Source organism: Otolemur garnettii, unplaced genomic scaffold, assembly GCF_000181295.1.
Source record: "Otolemur garnettii isolate 467f Iridium unplaced genomic scaffold, OtoGar3 scaffold00018, whole genome shotgun sequence".
Lineage (NCBI taxonomy): Eukaryota > Metazoa > Chordata > Mammalia > Primates > Galagidae > Otolemur > Otolemur garnettii.
Genome location: NW_003852413.1, coordinates 28,475,804 through 28,489,006, shown reverse-complemented (window position 1 = coordinate 28,489,006; position 13,203 = coordinate 28,475,804). Strand labels below are relative to the sequence as shown.

The window sequence follows — 13,203 nt, the reverse complement described above, 5'->3', positions numbered from 1 at the left end:
TTTTTTTTTTTTTTTTGAGACAGAGCCTCAAGCTGTCCCCCTGGGTAGAGTGCCATGGCTTCACTGCTCACAGCAACCTCCAACTCCTGGGCTTAGGCGATTCTCTTGCCTCAGCTTCCCGAGTAGCTGGGACTATAGGTGCCTGCCACAATGCCTGGCTATGTTTTTGTTGCAGTTTGGCTGGGGCAGGGTTTGAACCTGCCACCCTCGGTATATGGGGCTGGCGCCCTACCCACTGAGCCACAGGCACTGCCCCACAAATTTTTTTTTGTAATGTCTCTTCACTTAGGCTTTCCTGATGTTTCCTCATGATTAGATTCAACATATGCACTTTGGGCAATAATATCTTAGAAATGATGTGTCTCTGTCAATATATACCATCAGGACAAAGCCCATGACCCCAAAACCCAAAGGAAATATCAGAAATCAACCAGAGAGAAGGAGGTTTCTCCTTAGGTAGAAATGTTCAATGGCTGCCTTATCACTACTCGGAAAAAACCAAACTCCTTAGTAAGGACTGAAGGGTTTTGGGCCCTACCTTGCTGCCTCGTCTCTAGCCACAAGGTATGACTCAGAGCTCCCCCCAAACATGCAAGCCTCTTCTTTCATATCCCGTGTCTTTTCCTTCCACACCCACTCACCTGGTGAACTCATCCTCCTCACTCAAGCATCACCTTCTCCAGGAAGGTTTCTGTGATTTCATCAGACTAAACTGCCCTTCACGCTGTCCTCCGAAAAACTTTTGTACAGACCCTCTTTGTAGGCAGCATTTACCATCCTGCAATTACCTATGTGCCTACCTCCCCGTCATCAATTATGTAACACATCAGTTTTGAGCACCTACTATGTGCCAAGCACTATGACAGGTGCTTGGAATACAAGAAGTCACACCTGATCACTTCCCCGTGGAACTTGTGGTCTAGCAGAGCAGGAGACATTTAAGCAGTTACAAAAGTGTCACCACAGGGCCTACTGTGTATAAGCTCTGGCATCCAGAAGGAGCTCAGTAAATGTTTGCCCAATGAATGAATGCCACCAGAATGGAGACAACACTGAAGGTGTGGGCACGCTGGGCTGGGGAGGGTAAAATGGGTTACCTGGAGGCCAATGGACAACCTGTTGACCCCTGCTGCCCCGAATGCCGCCAGCCTGGAGCCTGGGGCCGAAGAAGGATTAGCCTCCAATGTGACTTCGGAGTCTGCAGGCAGGTAGGATGACTGTGCCACCGCCTCCAGGACAGCAGCCACAGTGTGAGGACTGGCCAGACTGGGAGTTCCTCCACCAAAGAAAACAGACTCCACCCTGTTGGATGAGGATGGAGATGAGATCCGAGGGAGCCCTTTGTATCTGTTCTGTTTACCCTCCCAAATTAATTCCCAAGACCCTGCCTATCGCCCTCAGTACACACCGTCGCACCCCGCTGAGCCGCAGCAGCGTCTGAGCCTCCGTCACCAGACACTTCCGCATGGCAGCCTCCTCTACGCCGCGGGGGATGTACTTGTTGAAGTTGCAGTAACTACAGCGCTTCTCACAGTAGGGCCACTATGGGGAGAGGGTGTATGCGGAGGGTGAGGGGTGACTCTGGGCTGCCCTGGCCACTTCAAGGGCTCAGGCACACACTTCCTCCTCCCCATTGAGATCCATCAACCGTGGCTACAGCATCACACAATTCCCCAAAGCAGGTCGCACTGGGGTTATTATGCCCACTTCAATATCACACTTGACTAAGGTCACTGAGTTGAAAAATGCCAGACACCGGGTTTCTGGACCAAGCCATTTCCCTGCCAAGACACTGGGTCTCACCCTAGACCACATCTGGGGATTGACAAGGACTGCAGGTGGATTCACAGAGGGACAAGCCGCCACTTTGGACCGCCCCACTCACATGCACGTAAAGCGCCGCGCGCCGACTCTCGGGCTCAGGACGTGGGGATCCTCCCGCGCCCTCCACGCGGCGGCGCCGCTGTGCCGCTTGGGCCGCCGCCGCCCAGCCTCGGGCCCGGGTTCCGGGGAGAGCCATGGCGCCAGACGCGGCACGAGGCAAGGATCCGAGCCTGACACGCGCCCAGGACCGCGGTGTGTGCAGCTACCAGACCAGAGGGCCGCTCGGCGGAAAAGGGCCTGCGTGACCGCGCGCCGCGTCCAGCGTCGCGCAGAGAGGGCCCTGGGCCGCGGGTCTGTGGCGCCACCTGCCGGGCACTGGTGCACCCGCCCCCGCTTCCTGTCGGTTTCCAAGGACGTGCGGCAGGCAGGCTGTTGGCTGGCTTTTTGGCACTCTGTCCGGAGCGAGTTCCCTGACTCATCCAGGAGCTCTTAGTCCGTTCAGTCAGTTCCTTCACATTTTATGTGTCTTGGCTCAGAGCTGGGCGCTGGGGACATTTAAGTGCATAAGACCAGGTTTCTGGGGCGGCGCCTGTGGCTCAGTGGGTAGGGCGCCAGCCCCATATACCGAGGGCGGGTTTGAACCCAGCCCCTGCCAAACTGCAACAAAAAAAATAGCCGGGCGTTGTGGCGGGCGCCTGTAGTCCCAGCTACTCGGGAGGCTGAGGTAAGAGAAGCGCCTAAGCCCAGGAGTTGGAGGTTGCTGTGAGCTGTGACACCACAGCACTCTACCAAGGGCGACGAAGTGAGACTCTGTCTCTTAAAAAAAAAAAAAAAAAGACCAGGTTTCTGTCTGACAGAAGAGAGGCAAATCAACGAGCTGGGACAGGCAGTTAATTCAGTGCCTGGGGATGTCAGGCCAGTGTGCTCAGTGTCATGATGGGCGGTCTCTGATGACGGTGTGGGAGTCAGCGCCAGGGCTGGATCTCCAAGGAGCAGAAAAACCCAGGGGAAATTTGCTTGTCCAGGAGAGTACACTGACCAGATTTGTCCAGCCGTGGCATGCTGAGTGGAGAGTCAGAGGTGTATGTAGGTGAGACTGGGTGCAGGTGAAGGGCTGGAAAAGCTGACACCTGAAGAAGTGTCCCATGAACTGGAAAGATCATGGCCTTTGGAGTCAGACACTGCAGGACTTCTCCCAGTGGCCTTGGACCAACGCAGTTCTCAACTCCCTTCCAGCTTACAGTTCTCAAGAAAAACCGTAGAAAGTGTTGAAAATGCAACATCCTGAGATAAGGATTGACTGGCCAGAACAGCCATGTTCTGGTCTGGTCTCCTCTAGAAAGAGGATGAACTTAAGAGCTTTAGCCCAAATGTCATAGGGCTCCACGGTATAAAACACAGCATGGGCTGATCTCTGCGGTCCCCTAGCTGTAGTACAAGTGGAGCATACCTAAATGAGGCTCCATCTGCCTTAGTAGCTTTCCTGGGCCTTAGGGGGAGCCTATCTATAAGCAATAAACCTGTAGCATGTAACTGTGTAGGGTGGTCTGCCTCACCAGACTCAGAAGATGGCAACCAGTGCCCAGTGAAACCACTTCACAGACAGCTGGGTTCTAATCCCAGCTGTGTGACCTTGAGCACCTGACACTGAACCCCCTGAGTTTCAGTTTCATCATTTGTTTAGTGGGACCAACGATAGGGTTGATAGGGCCGTTGGAAAGATCTTGAGAGGAAGCAAGCACCTCTAGGTGAAAGCACCTAGCATGGTGGTTGCCCGTTAGAGTACCCTGAACCTATGTTCGTTTCTTAAAATCTAAAGAGGAGGCTGCTGCTGCAGCCGGCAGGCTTGCTTAAAAGGTAAGGTCCGTCAACAGTGACTATAGCATCCAACCACACAACTTCCCAAACCAGGTCACATAGGGAGGAGGAAAGTTTCCATCCCTGCAAACTGAGAACTTATGTGCTATTTGGAACCCAGCTGTTTTAAATTCTTGGGTCAGGCTACAATTTGCTTTATCTGGCTCTGCCCATCAGGGAAGCCCCAGGTTTGCTGCTAAAAAACAAATAAATATAGCCAGGCATTGTGGCGGGTGCTTGTGGCCCCAGCTACTCTGGAGGCTGAGGCAAGAGAATTGCCTAAGCCCAGGAGTTGGAGGTTGTGAGCTGTGACGCCACAGCACTCTACCAAGGGTGATAAAAGTGAGACTGTGTCTCAAAAAATAAATAAATAAATAAATACGGTAGAACCTCTATAAATTGACCACCCAATGGACTGTAAGAAAGTAGTAAACATATGGAGGTGGTCAACATAAGAAACTAGGCCAGGGTGGCACCTGTGGCTCAGTGAGTAGGGCACCCGCCCCCATATACTGAGGATGGCAGGTTCAAAGCCGGCCCGGCCAAACTGCAACAAAAAATAGCCGGGCGCTGTGGCGGGTGCCTGTAGTCCCAACTACTTGGGAGGCTGAGGCAAGAGAATCGCCTAAGCCGGGGAGTTGGAGGTTGCTGTGAACTGTGACACCACAGCACTCTACCCAGGGCAATAAAGTGAGACCATGTCTCTGAAAGAAAAAAGAAACTAGACCATTGTACTGATACGCACGTGTGGTACATGTCTGATCTATGCAAAGTAGGTTTATTTGAAGAGGTTAAGGAGGTGGTTAACCTCCCTGGTAGGGAGGTGGTCAACTCTGGAAGTTCTACTATAAATGAGAAGTAAAAATTGGGTTGGAGAACTGAGGAATGGAGGATGAGAAGTGATAATTAAAGGGTATGGGTTTTTTTTTTTTTTTTGAGGTGATGGTAATGTTTAAAATTGGGGTAATGGTTGCATCTATCTGTAAATATACTAAAAATTACTGAACTGTACACTTTAAATCAGTTAGGATGGTATTTGAATCATATCCCAAACTGTTAGAAGAAAAAAAGAATACTTCTTACTGGGCTAATCTGGCAAGATGTGAGAAAGAAGTTGAGTATAGCCTAAAAGTTAAAAATTGGGTTGTTATTGCAAAGGGATACCAAGGGTAAGTGTTAAGTTGAGAGTGCACACCAAATTGTTCAGCATTGTCATTGACAAGGAACAGGAGGGCCGAAAGTACTAGTTTCCCTTCGTTCTCTTCCATTCTCCATCCCACAGTAGCTGCCAAGACAGCACACCAGTAAGAGACCAGTCAAAGAAAACAGAGAAGCTCTTTATGCCAAATCACAAAGACAGACCAGGGGAAGGGGGATGGGCAGGAGGAGGGCCTGAGAGGAGCCCTCCTCCCCTTTATTCACAGATTTAAATGTCGTTCCATCTGCTCTCGAAGTTTGAATTTCTGGACCTAGAAGAAAGACAAAAGCATGAGAGTCAGGCTCGGCCTTTGCTAGAGTGACCAGCTGTCTTGGTTTGCCTGGGACTGAGGCTGTTAGTGCTAAAATAAGTCTAGGAAAGACCCAGAAGGGGTGATTCAGTGTCCCCACCGCCAGCCTCTTGACAGATTCTCTTGCCCATTGCCAAAGGAGGCTTTCTGCACCTGGGTCCCCAGATCCCAGACTTGCCCTGCCCCTCCCAGTCCCCACCTTACACACCTTTCCTGAGACAGTGAGGGGGTAATTTGTGACAAACACGATGTATCGGGGAATCTTGAAGTGGGAGATCTGCAGAGCAAAGGGAGGTAAGGTGTGAGGCTGGGAAGGTCATGGGGCTAGAGGTGGGGGACCACCAAGGGCTCGCCTGACTGGAGACTCAGTTTGAACAAGGGTGGAGCAACCCCCACCCTGGGGTTAGCTGGCAAGAGGAGGTGGGTGAAGAACTGAGCAGCAATCAGGTTGGGGTGGGCTGAGGCTCCCACCTTCCCTTTGCAGAAAGCTTTGATCTCCTCTGCTGTGGTCTTCTCTCCATTCTTCAGCCGAATGCAGGCACAAATTTCCTCCCCCATCCTGTTGTCCTTCACTCCCACCACCTTCCAGGGGCAGAGACAAATATTGGACATCACCATCTTCATGGGTGTGTCCCGCTCCCAGGGTGCCACCTGGGCTCTGCTAGGCTGGGTGCCTCACCTGCACTTCCTGCACCTGCGGGTGTGTGTGAAAGAAGTCCTCGAGTTCTGCGGGGTAGATGTTCTCACCACCCCGGATGATCATATCCTTGGAGCGACCCACGATCTTGCAGAAGCCTTGCTCGTCCATCGTGGCGATGTCTCTGTAAGGAAATCCCAGGCACAATGGCCTCTCATCTCTGCCCCATCTGCTCACTTGCTCCCTTATCAAGCACCTACTATGTGTCTTCCACTGCTCTAGATTCTGGGAGACACAGTAGGAACAAGACACAGTCCCTGGAACTTAACAGTCTAGTAGGGAAGGCAGACAGAAAGAAACCAACACCTATAACATTCTCTCTCTCAATATATCTGTACATAACACTTTTCATGGCTGGCTTCATTTTTATCGTTTTTTTTTTTTTGTTTGTTTGTTTGCTTTTTCAGTTTTTGAGACAGTCTCACTTTGTTGCCCTTGATAGAGAGCCATGGCCTCATAGCTCACAGTAACCTCAAACTCTTGGGCTCAAGAGATCCTCTTGCCTCAGTTTTTTTCACATTTATAGAGACGGGGTCTCACTCTTGCTCAGGCTGGTCTGGAGCTCAGGAGTTCAAGCGATCCACCCATCGCTCAAGTGATGCCTCCCAGAGTGCTAGGATTACAGGCGTGAGCCACCGCGCCCAGCCTCATTTTTTCATCTGGGTCTCAGCTCAAACGTTTCCAAAGGCCTTCTCTGACCACCCAACCTAAGGGAAACTCCACACCACAGCTGCCTTGTCTCTTATAACTCGATTTGATTTTCTCTGTGGTGCTTATCCACGTCAGGGATCATCTGTCTTCCTCCACCAGACCCGTGAGAAGTAAAAGCTTTCCGCCGGCCCACCAGCGGTGAGAACAGTGCTGGCACACGGGAGGTGCATAGAGAGAATATGCCGAGTTAGCAAAGGAGTGCTGGAATCTGGGCTCAGATTCTGTGAACGCTGGTGTAGTGCACCACCCTCGTCATTTTCCTCTGTGTTATGGATGATTAGCCCCGCTGTGCATACACATTTTGGAAATTTAGTATCCAGGATGTGAAGGGGACACCCATGTCCTCCCTGTGCTAGTTTAATGTTCCCAGCTCAACCTCAGGCCCCCCTGGTCCAGCCAGAGCCTCCATCCCGCCCTGCCTTCTCACCCTGTCCGGTACCACTTGTCCTGACCGACTACTTCCTCCGTCTTCTCACGCTCGCCCCAGTAGCCCAGCATGACGCAGTACCCTCGGATGCACAGCTCCCCAGGAGCGTTCAGCTCTGCTAGTGTCCCAGCATCCTTGTTCAGGATCTGGGCCTGAGACAAGACAGCTTCAGGATAGGTGGCCCCTGGGAATAGGGGAGGAGCTTTGTCTTCCCTCCCCCAAATAGTGAGGCCTCTTGGCTCTTCCTATTCCAGTCCAGAGAAGAGAGACAAAGGCGAGAGTAGACCCATCACTGGTCAGGGAACAGCCCAGGCCAGGGGTGCTGAGGAAATGGAGTGGGTAGGGGGCTGCCACAGAGAAAGCTGCCTGTGGAGTGCAAAGCCAGCTAAAGAATTATAAACTAGGTGATAGAGAGGAGACTCCTCTTCTCATCAGGCAGCAAATAAGCCAAAGAAGGTGGCATGGCAGCATCATGTGAATAGAAGAGGCAGAGCCTGGAAGCCTAGTAGAGAAATGAGCTGCAGCCTCTGTGTGCCTCAGTGCCTACATCTGTGAAATGGGTAGAATTAATCCTGGCCCTATCTACCTTCCAAGGGAGCATCCCAGCAAGAGTGGCAATGAGGCTGTTGGACAACTGGGGGGGGCCTCCAGTCTCTCCTTACTCACTCCATGTAGGATGGCTCTAGGGTAGGGCAGGGGATCTGCACCAGGATAGAGGCCAGCCCCAGGAAAGCAGCTGCTTGGGCATGTTGGACCATGATTCCCACAGGGGCAAGGAGACAAAGAGGCAGGGGAAACCAGGTGTTGGCCTGCATAAAGCACCAATAGTGGAGAAGGAAAGGGGTGATGGCTGGGAATGTGAGATTGAGATGTGCTCTGAGGCAGCCTTTAAGGGACAAGGGACCCCCTCCAAAGGGACAAGCTGCTTGGGAAATTAAGTGTTTACGCCTAGTGAAAAGAGGAACTCTGCCCAAGTGAGAGGCAAGGGGGGTGGGGTTTGAGGGAAGAAGGGTTGTGTAGGAAAAATCTCTGTGCTCTGGCTCCTCTTTGAGGCAACCACGACTGCCCAAAACAGACAGTGGGCTTGGCAAAAACACACCTCAGACAGGAAGGGAGGCTGCGGAGAAGTTCAGCTGGCAGCTGCTCCTGGCCTCTGTTCCAGCTCTTCCCCTTTCATGCTTCAGCCCACAGAGAAAGCCCCAGCCAGGCCCAGCAAGACCCCGCTGCTGGGAGGTGCTCAGTATTCTGAGTGAGCTGTTTGGGTCTCTAACTGAAAGAAACAGATGTCCCTGGGAAGTGTGCCCCAGAGAGTGACAGGAGGTGGAACCTGGGGGGTTGGGTCAGAGGCTCACCTCTGTGTGAGGCATAATTCTGCCCACACTTTCTGCTTTCTGCTCCACAGTGTCCTCAGGGAAGTTCATGAAGGTCACAGGACTGTTCTCTGTGGTTCCATAAGCAACCTAGAGGGTCCAGAAAGGGTGTTGGGTAGGAGCTCAGGGACAGCACAGGGATGGGATGGGCTAACCTGGGGAAATAGGAAGGAACTTATAAAAGAAGGGGAAAGTGGAGGGCAACTGGATGGTGGGGCAGAGACATCACTGGCGGGGTCAGGGTCATGAGGCAGAGGCACTGGATGGGTGAACAGACTAGATATCTGCAGGGGCCCCAGAGCTGAAATAAAATTGAGGGCAGGAAAGGGAAGGCATTCTCTTCTCCCAATCCTGCTTCCCTGGAGCAGCCATACATCGATGCCTGTGGCTCCCACCATTACCAATACCCCAGACTTCTGTCCACATCCCCAGGCTGCTTCAGCCCCACCCTTCTGATTTCAGGCCACATCTCCCATCTCTCCCTTTCAAGCTGAAGTCCCCATAAACTTGATGAGAAAGCCAGCCTGCCTTGGCCCAGCTGGGAGTGGCACAGACATAACTTTCCCTCTGAAACCTGGGACAAGTGCCTGACCTTGGGGTAGGTGCCCTTCAAGCTCTGGAAAGTTTCCTGTAAATTTATTTCCATCAAAATAAAAATACAGCTAAAGCAGGGGTTTAAAAAGCCAGTGGCATCCCCCCCACCACCACCAAACTTCCAGTGGTTGGAACATCCTGAGCAACAGAAAAACCAGAGCCAGCCTTGGTGGAGCCTAAATGCCATCAAGGGATGTTCTAGGCCAAGTATTACCCCCATTCTAGAGGCAAGGGGAGAGAAGTGTTTGGGAGAAGGGCACGGCCTGGAGACCAGGCCCCCATTACTGGTATTGGTAAGGGGAGAGGAGATGGCTCCCCTGTGTTCTAGGTCGTCTCCAGTCAGCAGAGACACTGGACCTTTATTCATCCCTCTCTCTTCACCAAGCTTCCCCTTACATAGCAGGGAAAAAGCTGGCTTGGCTCTGGCACAGCTGGGGTTTGGGTCAACCCGGGGTCGGCCCCCCTCATTCACCCTCTCCCACATAGGGACAATACCCTGTGCCAGACAGCCTGGAGCTCACCCTGGGGCCTGAGCCATGACCCTGCCTGCTCACCCTCTCCTTTCCACAGGAATTCACACATCGTGGCTGGCAAATGGGCACATAGAAATCTGGCCTCTGGGGCAGGGCTGCCCGCAGAACTTAGCATCTGGCAGCCTGCACTGTCAAGGGCTTGTCCCCCGACCTGGCCCCTTGGTCCTTGTCCACCACCACCCCAACCCGTCCTCACAGTCCTAGGGTGACTGCTCAAGTGTGGACTCTGCCAAGTATACCTTGGCGCCACCTCGCTGCCACCCTAAGACCCCTGAGGGGCGGGTCCTGACCATTGGGGTTAGAGATAAGGGGATGGAGATGCTGGGGGGAGACTGGCATTCCCCACTTCCCACTTTTCTGCTTAGCCGTCACCCATGGAAATGGGGAACAGGGTGTAGAGGACAGAAACCCAAGCCCAGGCCTGCGGAGCAGTGGCGAGGGGTGGAGCCCGAGGGTGGGGAAGGAGCTCCCAAGGGTGGGGAAGGAGGTTTGGCTTGGGAGTGTCTAGCCAGAAGGGGGAGCCCGACGCCAGAGTGGCTCTCACGCTCTGCCGGCGCGGCACAAGAGCTCCATTAAAGCCCCGCCAGCTGGCGCACCGCAGCTAGACGCGCCAACGGCGGTCCAGTCCCGCTTCCTCCCACCTAGAGGCCAGGGCACCTGGCCGAGGTGGGGAGGGGAGGTGCATGGAGGCTCAAACTTAAGCAAACAAATAAGTTCAGGGAACGCCTCCCTGTCTCGGGTGTATGCGCGGGGCTTTAGACACACTCATTACCACCCCCTGTTCCCCAAGAAAAGCCTGGGGAAAAGAGGTGGGGAGATGAGCGTCATCTGAGAGCCAGGAGGAACAGGGAGCCGGGACTTAGGGTCCGCGGTGTCAGGCCTCTGCGCGCGGTCGCCAGCTAGGGGAAAGGCTCCCGCCCCCTTGCCCGTCGAGGGCGGGAGCGCATCTCTGGACGCGAGGGAGTTAAGCCCGGTGGCCTCGATGCTCCACGTAGGAGCTGGCTCAGTCGGCGGGCTGTGGTCAGGGCCACCGTATAAATAGGGCAGAAGACCCGAGAGCCCAGGACTTGCCGCTGCCCGCGCCCCGCCGCCGTCGCTGCCCCCAGCCCCGGCCCCGGGCATCCCGGCCATGGCCCGCCCGATGCTCTTGCTCAGCCTCAGCCTCTTGGCCGGTCTGCTGCCAGCGCTGGCCGCCTGCCCCCAGAACTGCCACTGCCACGGCGAACTGCAGCATGTCATCTGTGACAAGGTGGGGCTGCAGAAGATCCCCAAGGTGTCAGAGAAGACCAAGCTGCTTAATCTACAGCGGAACAACTTCCCAGTGCTGGCTGCCAACTCTTTTCGGGCCATGCCGAACCTCGTGTCGCTGCACCTGCAGCACTGCCAGATCCGCGAGGTGGCCGCCGGCGCCTTCCGTGGCCTCAAGCAGCTCATCTACTTGTATCTGTCCCACAATGATATCCGCGTGCTGCGCGCTGGAGCCTTCGACGACCTGACGGAGCTCACCTACCTCTACCTGGACCACAACAAGGTGACGGAGCTACCCCGGGGGCTGCTCTCCCCGCTGGTCAACCTCTTCATCTTACAGCTCAACAACAACAAGATCCGAGAGCTACGCCCAGGCGCCTTCCAGGGCGCCAAGGATCTGCGCTGGCTCTACCTGTCCGAAAACTCACTCAGTTCCCTGCAGCCCGGCGCCCTGGATGATGTGGAGAACCTTGCCAAGTTCTACGTGGACAGGAACCAACTGTCCAGCTACCCCTCTGCTGCTCTGAGCAAGCTGCGGGTGGTGGAGGAGCTAAAGCTGTCCCACAACCCCCTGAAAAGTATCCCTGACAATGCCTTCCAGTCCTTTGGCAGATACCTGGAGACCCTCTGGCTGGACAATACCAACCTGGAGAAGGTGAGCTCCTGGGTGCAGGGCTCTGCCCTGGCTCCTTCTTTGGGAGCCACGGCCACAGCTGGCACCATCCTCTACCCCTAGATTCCCTGTCCCTCTGGCTATCTCCAAGGCTAGGAGCTGTGCCACCTCTGTTGCTCACCTAGTTACATCCCCACCCTAATCCCTGCCAGTCTCAGCCACTGTGCTCCGGGTACTCCAATTTATAAAAGGAATGAGACTGCCTTGGCCTCACAAATAGCTCCTTAGGAGGCATCTCCAGGGCTTCCAAACCTCCCACTGTGAGCAGTAGCCACCTCTTCCTGTTGGGCCTTTGCCCCTCCTCTGCTGTTTTTCCTGTCTCCAGTAAACCTACCACCCCATAAAGAAAGGTTTGTTTATTGAGGAGCCTTCTAGAGGCACTAAGCAAATCAGGCCCACAAAGAGACCCTGTTTCTGGTGGGAGCTGTGCATGTATGCTAAGGTGGAGTGGGGGGCTGGGGAGTGAGGGGGGAGCAAATCTCTGAGGAAGATCTGCTCCATGCCCCACGGGTACTCTGGTGGATGGCCCCACTGGATCCACATTCACACAAGCCAATACATTCAATTGAGTAGGAAGGTCAAGGCATGGGGACCAAGGGCTCCCCCGGGCTGCAGGCGTGGTGTTCATGGAGGCAAAAGCAAGAGCACCATTGTCGCATGGCCCCAGGAGTCTCCCCACAGGGAAGACTGGTTGTGTCTCACTGTTCCCAGACTGCTGACTGCCCATTGCCCACCCCAGTCACCTGGCCCTTCTCCTGTGTGCATCCTCACTCAGTTCTTACTCCCCTGGGTACCTGGTGTCTGGCCAGGTAGGGCTACCATGGATTGGAGTGAATCCCTTTTGGTAAACTGGAAAGTCACTCTTCAGCCAAGACATTTGGGTGGGGAGCAGGGCACAGGCATGGAGATGAGGGCAGAATCCTACCTGGACTGAAGCCAACCTTGGTCTGAGAGGAAAGAGCCTGTGGAACCAGCTCTTCTTCAGCCCCTGCCCCGCCCTAGCTGAAGTCAGAGTCCCCTATCCAGAGTGGTCTTTCAGTGGGCAGCAGAACAGCAAGTCAGGGGTTGACTTGGGGCAAGGGAGGCCAGACAGGAACTGTGGTGTGCGGGCCAAGATGTGGGCACCAATAGAACATTTCCTCTGGAGCCATCCCCTGGCCAAAAGCTCCATCAAGATGGCTCCACAAATAATGTCTGGCAGCCAGGAAAGGAGCAGTGAGGACAGAGCTGGGGGAAGTCCCTGGACCCTGGGGCTGTGGGGAGCCTGGCCCGCTGCCCACTCCACCAAACATGGACTGGGTTCACTGTGTACCAGTTGGCTGCTGGGGCCAAACTCTGGCTGCCTCAGCAGTCCCAGTGTTTGTGCAGGGAGTGTGGTGCCAGTGGATGAGGGCCCGGGTGTGGTCTTGTGGCTACTGTTTACATGCTAGCATGACCCTGGGCAAAGGATGGAACTTTTTCCATTTTCCCATCTGCATATTGGAAATAAACCCTCAGCTCAGCGCCCATAGCACAGTGGTTAAGGTGCTGGCCACATGCACTGAGGGTGGTGGGTTCAAACCCAGTCCAGGCCAGCTAAACAACAATGACAATTGCAACAAAAAAAATAGCCGGGCGTTGTGGTGGGTGCCTGTAATCCCAGTTACTTGGGAGGTTGAGGCAAAAGAATTGCTTAAGCCCAAGAGTTTGAGGTTGCTGTGAGCTGTGACGCCATAGCACTCTACCGAGGGCAACATAGTAAGATTCTGTCTAAAAAAATTA

At 54.1% G+C, this 13,203-nt stretch overlaps 3 protein-coding genes across 3 annotated transcripts in view; 1 reads left to right on the top strand and 2 right to left on the bottom strand.

Annotated features, from left to right (window-relative positions):
• Positions 1-2,092, bottom strand: part of RSAD1 (radical S-adenosyl methionine domain containing 1) — a 9,021-nt gene extending 6,929 nt beyond the window's left edge. Inside the window, exons 1-3 of the mRNA XM_003786498.3 lie at positions 1,886-2,092; positions 1,409-1,542; positions 1,098-1,302 (exon numbers count right to left, since the gene is read on the bottom strand). Coding sequence (XP_003786546.1) covers positions 1,098-1,302; positions 1,409-1,542; positions 1,886-2,020 — 474 coding nt within the window. The 5' untranslated portion in view covers positions 2,021-2,092. The remainder of the gene's footprint in view (positions 1-1,097; positions 1,303-1,408; positions 1,543-1,885) is intronic.
• A 2,905-nt stretch (positions 2,093-4,997) lies between these two features.
• Positions 4,998-13,203, bottom strand: part of ACSF2 (acyl-CoA synthetase family member 2) — a 46,880-nt gene continuing 38,674 nt past the window's right edge. Inside the window, exons 11-16 of the mRNA XM_003786494.3 lie at positions 8,377-8,484; positions 7,025-7,176; positions 5,869-6,010; positions 5,661-5,771; positions 5,398-5,466; positions 4,998-5,150 (exon numbers count right to left, since the gene is read on the bottom strand). Of these exons, the coding sequence (XP_003786542.1) occupies positions 5,100-5,150; positions 5,398-5,466; positions 5,661-5,771; positions 5,869-6,010; positions 7,025-7,176; positions 8,377-8,484 (633 nt within the window). The 3' untranslated portion in view covers positions 4,998-5,099. The remainder of the gene's footprint in view (positions 5,151-5,397; positions 5,467-5,660; positions 5,772-5,868; positions 6,011-7,024; positions 7,177-8,376; positions 8,485-13,203) is intronic.
• Positions 9,242-13,203, top strand: part of CHAD (chondroadherin) — a 6,017-nt gene continuing 2,055 nt past the window's right edge. The window contains exon 1 of the mRNA XM_012803045.2: positions 9,242-11,424. Coding sequence (XP_012658499.1) covers positions 10,651-11,424 — 774 coding nt within the window. The 5' untranslated portion in view covers positions 9,242-10,650. The remainder of the gene's footprint in view (positions 11,425-13,203) is intronic.